The 12,159-nt window shown below is 51.5% G+C and overlaps 1 protein-coding gene across 1 annotated transcript in view; it reads right to left on the bottom strand.

The window, feature by feature from the left end:
• LOC308128191 (titin-like) overlaps nt 1–12,159 on the bottom strand; it is a gene marked incomplete at its 5' end in the record, with an annotated part of 167,030 nt that overhangs the window by 114,105 nt on the left and 40,766 nt on the right. The window contains 17 exon segments of the mRNA XM_080493900.1: nt 300–2,852; nt 3,000–3,035; nt 4,114–4,173; nt 4,387–4,452; nt 4,578–4,814; nt 4,964–5,047; nt 5,175–5,267; nt 5,801–6,823; nt 7,095–7,997; nt 8,167–8,229; nt 8,311–8,484; nt 8,638–8,703; nt 8,888–9,055; nt 9,927–9,983; nt 10,505–10,567; nt 11,364–11,432; nt 11,835–12,102. Coding sequence (XP_080350026.1) covers nt 300–2,852; nt 3,000–3,035; nt 4,114–4,173; nt 4,387–4,452; nt 4,578–4,814; nt 4,964–5,047; nt 5,175–5,267; nt 5,801–6,823; nt 7,095–7,997; nt 8,167–8,229; nt 8,311–8,484; nt 8,638–8,703; nt 8,888–9,055; nt 9,927–9,983; nt 10,505–10,567; nt 11,364–11,432; nt 11,835–12,102 — 5,983 coding nt within the window.

Here is a 12,159-nt window from a genome sequence, read left to right as displayed (position 1 = left end):
AGAATGGAGGAGTGATCAGAAGATAGACGGATGTTGGACAAACAGACAAACACTGATTCAGAGATGTGATGGAGGTTGTTGGGTTTAAAGAAGGAATTAAAGAAGGACGGATGAAGGACGGATGAAGGATGGATGAAGGATGGATGGAGGGACGGAGAGAAGAAGATGGGCTCTGGATGGAGGGATGAAGAGGAGTGGTGGATGACTGGATGGAATTCAGGAAGGCGATGAAGATTAGCTGGCAGACCACTGGAGATGAGGATGATGAAGGTTCTCTAGCTGGTGGACTTCCACCTCACCTCGTCTGGCGCCGGGGAAACCGGGAGTCTCCCGAGCTCCGTCCACACCTCCACCTTCCCATTCATCAGGAGGAACCAGCTCCCAGCCCCAGGCCTCCTCTTCCTCTTCCTGCTGCTGCTGCTCCTCCACCTCCTCATCCACCTCCTCCTCGGGCTGGGTGGTGACCCGCTTCATCTGGACCGCTCCAGGAGACACTTCCTTCACCAGGGGGATCTGACCCTTGTCCCCCTTCACAGACTCTGGTTCTGATGACTTCTTCTTCGGGACCTTTCTGAGCGTGACGGTCTCAGTGGAGTCTTTTGGTGAAAGAGTTTTGGGAATCTTCTGGACCTTCTCCAGCTGCTTGGGTGACAGGGTTTCTTTCAGCTCCACCTTCTTGAGCTGTTCGGTAAGTTGGAGGGGTTTTTGGTCTTGGACCTTCTCTTTGCCTACCCTGGGCGACGGAGTCTTCTTGAGCTCCACGCCTCTCTTTAAGGTCTCCGTGTGTTTTGGTGGAAGCGGTTTCCTTCCTGGAGGACTGGGCTTTTGGCCCGGAGTAACCGGTTCCTCTTTCTTCAGCGGTTGTTCCTCCAGGCTGTGAGGTAAGGTCCTTCCTGGTTCCCTGGTCTGTGGCTCTTCTCGCTCTTTGGCCAGTTTGTCCCGTGGGGCTTGTTCTGGATGTTCTTCAGGCTTGGTGACTTTGGTGGAAGGCTTCAACACAAGTGGTTCCTTCTCTTTGTCAGGTGTGGAGATGGTTCTGGTGGTCTTCTGGACCTCCTCTTTCTCCTGCACAGTGTCTGCAGTTGTCAGAAGAACGTTTGACTCCTGGTGTTTTGGAGCAGCCATGGGATCTTTCCTTGTCGGGATCTGGACTCTGGTGGACGGAGTCCGCTCTGCGTCTGTCTTTGCTTCACTTCCTGTCTGAGCTTTGGGAGGTTCAGGTGCTTGGTGTTCCACAGGTCTTTCAAACGGTCTCAGCAGAACCACCTCTGGCTCCTCACGGCTCTTCGGCAGCTTCTTGATTTTCTTCTTTGTTAAATCTGGCTCAGGTTCTGGATCTCCTGGTGCTGTCGGGGTTCTTGTCCATATTGTTTTCTGGTCTACTGCCTCCAGACTCTCGGGTTCCTCCAGAATCCCGAGCTCAGATGTTTCCTCGGCTGCAGTGAAGACCCGTTGGGTTCTTCCCAGAGTGATTATCTCTCGAGCTTCTCGATCTCGAAGCTTCTGAGCGGTCAGCTCTGTGTCGTGATGCCTCGTCACGTCTACTTTATGAGTTACGGCTTCTTTCTCCGGCTCTTTGGCTTTTCTTGGTACCTTTTTCAGTTTGATCTTCTCTGGTTCCTCTTCTGGGTCTTCAGGTTTCTGAGAAGTTTTCAGTTTGACCAAGTCTTTCTGGTCCACTGGCTGAGGAACTTTGGTTGCTTTCTTCTTGTCGACACTCAGTGGTTCTGGTTCTTCCTCCTTCCGAGGTTTTGTTGTTATTGTCCTCGTTTCTTCTCCTGCTTTACTTTCCACTGAAATTCTCTCGACTTCTTCAAAGTATCTCAGCTGGAAGGTCTCCTCCTCAGCGGTGAACACTCGCTCGGTTCTTCCCAGTGTGATTATCTCTCGATCTTCTCTGTCGTGGAGTCCGTGGACCCAGAGTTCTTCGTCATGATGCCTCGTCACTTCCACGTTGTGAGTCACGACTTCTTTCTCCGGCTCCTTGGGTTTTGTCGGTACCTTTTTCAGTCTGATCTTCTGAGGTTCCTCTTCTGGTTTTGTAGGTCTCTCAGCAGGTTTTAATTTGACCAACTCTCTCTGCTCTTCGGTTTTCGGTACTTTAGTTACTTTTTTCTTGCCTGCACTCAGTGGTTCTGGTTCTTTGTCTTCCTCAGGTTTCGGTTCTCGTCTCTGATGTTTTCTTTCACCAGATTGAAGGCCCTCCTGCTCTGTGGTGTCTCCGCCTTCTCCGGCTTGAAGTCGGGAGACTTTTAATTCTTCTTTGGGAGATTGGGACACTTGAGGTTTTTCATCTTGAGTTCCTTTCCGAGGCTCTAAGTGTTCGCTGGACCGCGTCTTCAGTTCAGTGGACTCTGGCTCTTCCGTTTCTTGAAGGCTTTCAAAGGGTTTCAGTTTGACGGACTCTCGCTGCTCGTCTGGTTTTGGTAGCCGAGTTATTTTCTTCTTGACTCCACTCACAGATTCGGGTTTTTCTTTCAGAGGTTCCTCTGTTCTGGTCCAAGCTTCAGCTTTTCTTTCCACTGAGACTCTCTCAGCTTCCTGCGACTGTCCGAACCGAAGCGTCTCCTCAGTGGCGCTGAACACTCGCTCCGTTCTTGCCAGGGTTACTATCTCTCGGTCTTCCCTATTGTGGAGTTGATGAACCCAGAGTTCTTCGTCATGATGTTTCCTGACTCGGGCTTGTTGGGTAACGACTTCTTTTTCAGGTTCTGGAGGTTTGAACGGAACCTTCTTCAGCATCACCACCTCGGGTTCCGATTCCTCCTGTTTGGGTTTTCGACTGAGTGTCCTTTTCTGCTGCAGCGATTCAGGAGTATCACCTGGAATCTGGGGCTTTTTCTTACGAGACACTGTGGTAAATGGCAGTAAAGACAGTTTAGAACAGGAAAACACATCAATGTTCAGAACGAGGAACCACACATGAGACAAACGCAGGAAGACGTGAAGACTCCTGAAGGACGGAGTGTGTTTGAGAGAACCAAGAAGATGGTCGATACCTTTAATCGGTCCTGGTGCTGAAACCGGCTCCATGTCTGCAAGCAGTTACATCACATCAATGGAGGTCAACAACACACACAATCACACAACCACACAGACACAACCTGACAGACACAACCTGACAGACACAACCTGACAGACACAACCACACAGACACAACCTGACAGACACAACCACACAGACACAACCTGACAGACACAACCTGACAGACACAACCAGACAGACACAACCACACAGACACAATCACACAGACACAACCTGACAGACACAACCTGACAGACACAACCACACAGACACAATCACACAGACACAACCACACAGACACAACCTGACAGACACAACCTGACAGACACAACCACACAGACACAACCTGACAGACACAACCTGACAGACACAACCACACAGACACAACCAGACAGACACAACCTGACAGACACAACCACACAGACACAATCACACAGACACAACCAGACAGACACAACCTGACAGACACAACCAGACAGACACAACCTGACAGACACAACCTGACAGACACAACCAGACAGACACAACCTGACAGACACAACCTGACAGACACAACCTGACAGACACAACCAGACAGACACAACCTGACAGACACAACCACACAGACACAACCAGACAGACACAACCTGACAGACACAACCAGACAGACACAACCAGACAGACACAACCAGACAGACACACTCAACCAGACAGACACAACCAGACAGACACAACCTGACAGACACAACCAGACAGACACAACCAGACAGACACAACCTGACAGACACAACCAGACAGACACAACCAGACAGACACAACCTGACAGACACAACCAGACAGACACACTCAACCAGACAGACACAACCAGAGAGACACAACCAGACAGACACAACCAGAGAGAGTGAGACATGCAGGGTCACTGCTGTTCCACAAGAAAGTCCGATGATCTGACTGTAACAGGGTCAACAACCTTCTGTAACAGGGTCAGTGACCTGTCTAATCTACTCAATCATCAGTTGTCACTCAACACAAACTGTTAATGTGGAACCTTAAAGATACAAAATAAGAACTCAAACTTCCCACAAGCAGAAGCTCCGGCGAAGCGTTTACCTTTCGGAGAAGGTTTCTGGTCTGCAGAAGACTCCGTCTTCTCCGCTGCGACGCCTCCAGCTAGGAGAACGCCAACTCGGTTAGATCAGTGCAGAAAGACATGGCAAGATTCAACAAGTCACTGGTGGTTCGACCCAACACGTCTGACATCAGACAGGAAGTAGATGTTGGTTCGACCCAACACGTCTGACATCAGACAGGAAGTAGATGTTGGTTCGACCCAACACGTCTGACATCAGACAGGAAGTAGACACACAAACAGAAGGAAGATACCTGCAATTTGTTCTGATGTTGTCATTGTCGTGGGTGGAGACGGTTTCTTCTCCACCGGAGGAGACACTTCAAAGGACAAAACACCAGTAGTCACCAGCAGAAGACACAAGAGCACATGGAGACACAGGGACCAGCAGCAGGTCCCACAGACTAAAACAGAGTCTCACAACAGCACATGGAGAAGAAACTACCTGCACAAGGAAGAACAGTGGAAGGAACTCCGGCAAGAGCAGCAGGAGTTCCTGCTGGAGGAGCTGCTGGTGCTGAAGGTTTTGCTGCTGGTGCAGAAGGTTTTGCTGCTGGTGCTGAAGGTTTTGCTGCTGGTGCAGAAGGTTTTGCTGCTGGTGCTGAAGGTTTTGCTGCTGGTGCAGAAGGTTTTGCTGCTGGTGCTGAAGGTTTTGCTGCTGGTGCTGAAGGTTTCTTCTCGTCTGGAGGGAAAACATTCAAAATAATAGATGCAAAGATGACGACCAAGAACAGAAGATGGTGGGTCGAGCTGCTGGAAGGAGCCTGAGAGCAGACACCAAGAAGAAGGTGGAGCCAGACAGATATTCACCAACAACAGTGGAGAAGATACCTGCAGGAAGAGCTACTCTCTGAGCAGGAGGTGCAGCAGGAGGTGCAGCAGGAGGCGATGGTTTCTTCTCTTTTGGAGGAGATACTTTCAGAAGACAAGAAGGCCAGTTCACCACCAAGACACAGAGCTCACAGACAACAAGAGATAGTGAAGAGGAAACATCTGAAATCACATGGGACAACATGAAGAACCTGCACACACAACAAGCTACCTGAAGGGGGCGCTCCGCTCTCAGCAGGAGCAGCAGGAGCAGCAGGAGCAGCAGGAGCAGCAGGAGGTGCAGGCACTTTCTTCTGCTCTATCACTTTGGAAATACAAGATGCCAAAATGAAGATCAGTAAAAGAAGAGGTTGAGACAAAAAATAAGATGAAGACCAGAGGTCCAGAGGTTAGAGAAGAAGATGAAGACCAGAGGTCCAGAGGTTAGAGAAGAAGATGAAGATGAAGACCAGAGGTCCAGAGGTTAGAGAAGAAGATGAAGACCAGAGGTCCAGAGGTTAGAGAAGAAGATGAAGACCAGAGGTCCAGAGGTTAGAGAAGAAGATGAAGACCAGAGGTCCAGAGGTTAGAGAAGAAGATGAAGATGAAGACCAGAGGTCCAGAGGTTAGAGAAGAAGATGAAGACCAGAGGTCCAGAGGTTAGAGAAGAAGATGAAGACCAGAGGTCCAGGTAGTTAGAGAAGAAGATGAAGACCAGAACAAGCATGGAGGACAGTCCATGAGATGATTGGATGAATGTGCTAGTTAGTACATGAGGAACTGTTTCCTGGTTTGGAGTGTGAAGAAGAATGAAGATGCTGAAATGGTGTTGGCGAGCCTGAGCGGCTCTAAGAGTACCTGTCTCCACAGGGTGGACCTTCAGCTGGTCCTTCTCTGGTCTCCTGGCTCCAGGTTGTGCTGGTGGAGCAGGTCTGGTGGGTTCTGCTGGTCTCTGACTGGTGGAGGATTCTTCTTGAGGAGGTACTACATCTCCAGGAAGGAGCTCTTCTTCAGCCTTGGTTATTGTCCTGGCAGGCGTCCTGGTCCTCTGCAGAGTCTCCTCTGCTGCTGGGTGTTGAGGTGAAACTGCTGGAGCTGCTTTGAGAGCCTCTTCTGGAGCTCTGAGCTTCTCCGGGAAGACTTGAGCTTCAGCAGCTTCATCTTCTCCAAGATGAACTGGAGCAAAGCTCTCAGGTACTTCTCTATGCTTTGGAGGAGGCATCTCCCACTTGGCTGGAACTGAAGTGTCAGGATCTTCTGTCTTCAGATAACATCTGCTCTCCGGCGACAACACCAGGACAGCTCCAGAGTCTTCCTCCTGAGCTCCAGGGTCTTCCTCCTGAGCTCCAGAGTCTTCCTCCTGAGCTCCAGGGTCTTCCTCCTGAGCTCCAGAGTCTTCCTCCTGAGCTCCAGAGTCTTCCTCCTGAACTCCAGGGTCTTCCTCCTGAACTCCAGAGTCTTCCTCCTGAGCTCCAGGGTCTTCCTCCTGAGCTCCAGGGTCTTCCTCCTGAACTCCAGAGTCTTCCTCCTGAGCTCCAGGGTCTTCCTCCTGAGCTCCAGGGTCTTCCTCCTGAACTCCAGGGTCTTCCTCCTGAACTCCAGAGTCTTCCTCCTGAACTCCAGGGTCTTCCTCCTGAGCTCCAGAGTCTTCCTCCTGAGCTCCAGAGTCTTCCTCCTGAACTCCAGGGTCTTCCTCCTGAACTCCAGAGTCTTCCTCCTGAACTCCAGGGTCTTCCTCCTGAGCTCCAGAGTCTTCCTCCTGAACTCCAGGGTCTTCTGGAGGCTTGGTGTCTTCTTCCTCCTTCAGTTCCTTCTTCCTCTCTCTGCTTCTTTCTTCTTCCAGAAGATTCTCCACCGTCAGTGAGAAGACCTCACCAAAGACTGAAGATCAGGACCGTGCAGGACGACCAAGAAGACAACATCATCAACCATCAGGACAAGTCAGAGAACACACACACACACACACACACACACACACACACACACACACACACACACACACACACACACACACACACACACACACACACACACACACACACACACACACACACACACACACACACAGCTGAACCAGTCGGGAGTTAGTAGAAGAATGAACTCTGGATGAGAAGATGAGATGATGAAACATCCACTCTGTTCTCATATCTACCTGCCAGCTGCAGACCTTCTCGTGGTGGTTCCACATCTCGACGTGGTTCCACGTCTCGTGGTGGGTCTACATCTCGTGACAGTTCCCCATCTCGTGGTGGTTTTGCTTCGCTTCGTCGCTCTTCCACAGTTTTCTTTGGTTCTTCAGGAACAATCTTCAATGCTTCAGGAACCTTCTTTGGTACTTCAGGAACCTTCTTCAGTGCATCAGTAAGCTTCTTTGGTACTTCAGGAACCTTCTTCAGTGCATCAGGAACCTTATTTGGTTCTTCTGGAACCTTTTTTGGTTCTTCAGGAACATTCTTCAGTGCTTCAAGAACATTGTTGTTTGCTTCTGGAACCTTTTGTGGTTCTTCAGGAACCTTCTTCACTGCTTCGGGAACCTTTTGTGATTCTTCAGGTACCTTCTTCACTGCTTCAGGAACCTTCTTTGGTACTTCAGGAACCTTCTTCACTGCTTCAGGAAGCTTCTTCTGTGCTTCAAGAACCTTCTTTGGTTCTTCAGGAAGCTTCTTCTGTGCTTCAGGAACCTTGTTTGGTTCTTCGGGAACCTTTTTCAGTGCTTCCGGAACCTTTTTTGGTACTTCAGGAACCTTCTTTGGTTGTTCAGGAACCTTCTTCAGTGCTTCAGGGACCTTCTTTGGTTCTTCAGGAACCCTTTTCAGTGCTTCAGGAACATTATTCAGTGCTTCAAGAACCTTCTTTGGTTCTTCAGGAAGCTTCTTCTGTGCTTCAGGAACCTTCTTTGGTTCTTCAGGAGCTCTTTTTGGTTCTTTATGAACTTTGTCTGGAACCTTCCCTGGTTTAAGCATCTTCTTAGCTTCTTCTGAACCCCTCTGTGCCTGTGGTTCTTGGACGGGTGCTGGAGGTTGTGGCTCAGGAGTTCTTGGAGGTTCTGCGACAGCTTGGAAGAACATTAGTTAATAAGAAAAGGACGCCACTAGAAGTCGCACTCTACCGAGCGCTGGAAGACATTTGTGAAAGATGCTGAGGAGAGGAAGCTCTCATTGTTCAGAACAAGAACCACCGCATGCAGAGCAGAACACCACCACACATCAGGACTGGGGCAGTACCTTTGGGTGCGACGGCCTTTGGAGGCGGTGGTTGGACTTCCTGTTCTTCTGGCCGTGGAACATCTTGCATTAAAAGAGCACGACACTGTTTAGCCTCCAGAGAAGCACCGCTGCAGTCTGACTGACAGAACGTGAACCGAATACCTTCAGCTGGACGCTGCTCCGCTGGAAATGGACGGACTGCTGGACGTGGTCCCACTGGTTCCTCCGGCTGCAGGAGCTCTGCTGCAGGACGTGGTCCCACTGGTTCCTCCGGCTGCAGGAGCTCTGCTGCAGGACGTGGTCCCACTGGTTCCTCCGGCTGCAGGAGCTCTGCTGCTTTAGACAACACGTGGTACAAAGACTGTTGGATTTCTCCACCGAGTGTCATCGGCAGAAAGAGACACCAACATAGACCAGCACACACAGACACAACCTGAAGAGACAGACCTGCAGACACAGGCACAAGTGGAAGACACAGGCTCTCTGTACCTGAGCTCACAGCATCTTTGCTTCGGGGAAACGTTGACTCGGCAGAACACGGCTGAACGGCAGCTTCTGGTTTAGAGGAAAGTTTCTGACATTAATTCTCTAAAGGTTGTTGGTTAAAGATCCGGTCAAGAGGTTAGAATGAAGAACACGAGGTAAAGAGTTTAGACTGGTTCATGAACAACCAGAGACAGAAACACATGACACAGAGCCCCGGTCTGTCCAGGCAGGAAACCAAGAGTGACCTGGTTACCTCTGGCTTCAGCCGCTTCCTGCATCTTCCTCAGAGCTCCGTCATGCTCTGTTGCTGCTTTGGGCTCTGGAACGGCTGCTGGCGGTTCCAGGGTGCTGGCGTCTCGGCCAGGGTCGCTTCTCGGAACTGTCTGTGGTCGTGGTTCAGGTTCGAAGGAAACTGAAGGTTCTTGGAGGTTAACAGAGAAACAGGAGGTCACTCAGACACCAGAGAAGACAAACGGAAGGAAAACAACATGTTGAAACCACGGAGACAACAGGAAGCAGTCCACACACAGTGAGAAGAAGGAAGACTGGGGACGGACAAACAACCGTCCAACCGTCCAACCAAAACCTTTACCAAGGAACAAGTACATTTCCATGTGAAGTGTCAGGGTCAGGCTTAGGCTTAGGCTTAGGGTCACCCTCACCCTCACCCTCACCCTCACCCTCCCTCACCCTCACCCTCACCCTCACCCTCACCCTCACCCTCACCCTCACCCTCACCCTCACCCTCCCTCACCCTCACCCTCACCCTCACCCTCCCTCACCCTCCCTCACCCTCACCCTCACCCTCACCCTCACCCTCACCCTCCCTCACCCTCACCCTCACCCTCACCCTCACCCTCCCTCACCCTCCCTCACCCTCCCTCACCCTCACCCTCACCCTCCCTCACCCTCCCTCACCCTCACCCTCCCTCACCCTCACCCTCACCCTCACCCTCACCCTCCCTCACCCTCACCCTCACCCTCACCCTCCCTCACCCTCCCTCACCCTCACCCTCACCCTCACCCTCACCCTCCCTCACCCTCACCCTCACCCTCACCCTCACCCTCACCCTCCCTCACCCTCCCTCACCCTCACCCTCACCCTCCCTCACCCTCCCTCACCCTCACCCTCCCTCACCCTCACCCTCACCCTCACCCTCACCCTCACCCTGACTAACTCATTGGGAAGAACATTTCCTCGGTTTCCATTAACTTCTGTTGGTTTTTAATTGTTTGAATTTCTTGCAGTTGTAACGTGAGACAGTGGACGGACGATAACAGAGGGAGGTTACCTTCAGCTGCCGGGGCGCTCAGCGCCGCCTCCGCCGGCCACTTCCTGTCGTCTGCCACTTGAAAACAGAGCAGAGGTCAACAGTCAACAGGAAGACGCTTAAAGAGGAAGAGTGGGATGTGCACAGGAAGTGCACGGTCAAGACATGACAGACACAGGAAGTTCAGCAAAAGACAACAGCCAGTTCACCAAAAGACAACAGGAAGTTCACCAAAAGACAACAGGAAGTTCAACAAAAGACAACAGGAAGTTCAACAAAAGACAACAGGAAGTTCACCAAAAGACAACAGGAAGTTCACCAAAAGACAACAGGAAGTTCAGCAAAAGACAACAGGAAGTTCAGCAAAAGACAACAGGAAGTTCAGCAAAAGACAACAGGAAGTTCACCAAAAGACAACAGGAAGTTCCCCAGCAGATGATAGAAAGTACAGAAGAAGTTCACCAAAAGATGACAGGAAGTACACAGGAAGTATACAGGTACAAAACAGGAAGAAGACCGGAAATACACAGGAAGTGCAAAGGAAGGAGAAGACAATACATAAAAGAAAGAGGAAGTAAATGAAGGGGACATTGTAGTACCTGTGGTGGCCACAGGAGGTGTTGCGGGTGCAGACGCTCTGTCCTCAGTACTGTGAACTTCAGCTGCTCAGAAGACGGAGAGAGCCGAGGTCAGGAGGTGGAGGAGTTCAAAAGAGTGAAAGAGCTGACAGCACACACATGTATACACATACAGCTCTATGGCTCTACGGCACAGCAGCTCTATGGCTCTACGGCACAGCAGCTCTATGGCACTACGGCACAGCAGCTCTATGGCTCTACGGCACAGCAGCTCTATGGCACTACGGCACAGCAGCTCTATGGCTCTACGGCACAGCAGCTCTATGGCTCTACGGCACAGCAGCTCTATGGCACTACGGCACAGCAGCTCTATGACTCAATGGCTCTATGGCTCTATGGCACTACAGCACTACGGCACTACGGCACTATGGCTCTACGGCACTATGGTACTATGGCTCTATGGCACTACGGCACTACGGCACTATGGCTCTATGGCTCTATGGCTCTATGGCACTACGGCACTATGGCTCTATGGCACTATGGCACTATGGCACTACGGCTCTATGGCACTACGGCACTATGGCACTACGGCACTACGGCACTATGGCTCTATGGCACTACAGCACAGAAGCTCTATGACTCTATGACTCTATGGCTCTATGGCACTACGGCACTATGGCACTACAGCACAGAAGCTCTATGACTCTATGGCTCTATGGCTCTATGGCACTACGGCACTATGGCTCTATGGCTCTATGGCTCTATGGCACTACAGCACAGAAGCTCTATGACACTATGGCTCTATGGCTCTATGGCTCTGTGGCTCTACGGAACTACGGCACTATGGCACAGCGGCTGACAGCTCAACAGGCCGTGGTACCTTCAGGGACGTCTCCTCGCATCTCCACCTGCTTTTTGACAACCTGCTCCTCAACGGGCCGTTTGGCTTCTGCCGGAGGGAAAGAGCCTGTTTAGACAGGAAGGGGTCCCGGCGGGCCGGCGGGGCGGCGGGCCGGCGGGCCGGAGGCAGAAAGTAGACCCAGCAGCACACAAGAAACAGGAAGCTTCTTTGTGACTCATATTAAATTGAACAGAGACTCAGAGTCCCATCACCACACAGACAGATGGTCCCAGGAACTAGTCTCTGGACTCAGCCCTAGGACTTGGTCCTGGTACTCAGCTCTGGGACTCGGTCCCAGGACCACGTCCTGGGACTTGATCCCATGACTCGGCTGTGGGACTCGGTCCCAGGACTTGGTCCAGGGATTTGGTCCTGGGACTCTGTCCCGGGACTCGGCTCTGGGACTCGGCTCTGGGACTCGGCTCTGGGACTCGGCTCTGGGATTCATACCTGTGACGCTGAGCTTTGCATTGGCGATATGGGGGCCACACACCACACGGTAGTTGCCCTGGTCTTTGAGCTGGCAGCGGCGGATCTTCAGGAAGTGGCTGTCCCCCACGCTACTGATGTCGTAGTCTTCACCGCTGTCCAGCTTGGCGGTTCCTTTGTACCACGTCAGCGCAATCTCTGGGTAGTTGATGCGGATCTGACACTGGAACGTGGCACTTTGGTTCTCTGCGGTGGTCTGGTCCGAGATGTCCTTGATCACTGACACAGGCTGCATGGAGACAAGTTTGAAGTCAACCAACAACTAACCACCCTGGTAACCATGGTT

Source organism: Lipophrys pholis, assembly GCF_963383615.2.
Source record: "Lipophrys pholis genome assembly, contig: SCAFFOLD_52, whole genome shotgun sequence".
Taxonomy (NCBI): domain Eukaryota; kingdom Metazoa; phylum Chordata; class Actinopteri; order Blenniiformes; family Blenniidae; genus Lipophrys; species Lipophrys pholis.
This window is presented reverse-complemented; position numbering and strand designations above follow the sequence as displayed.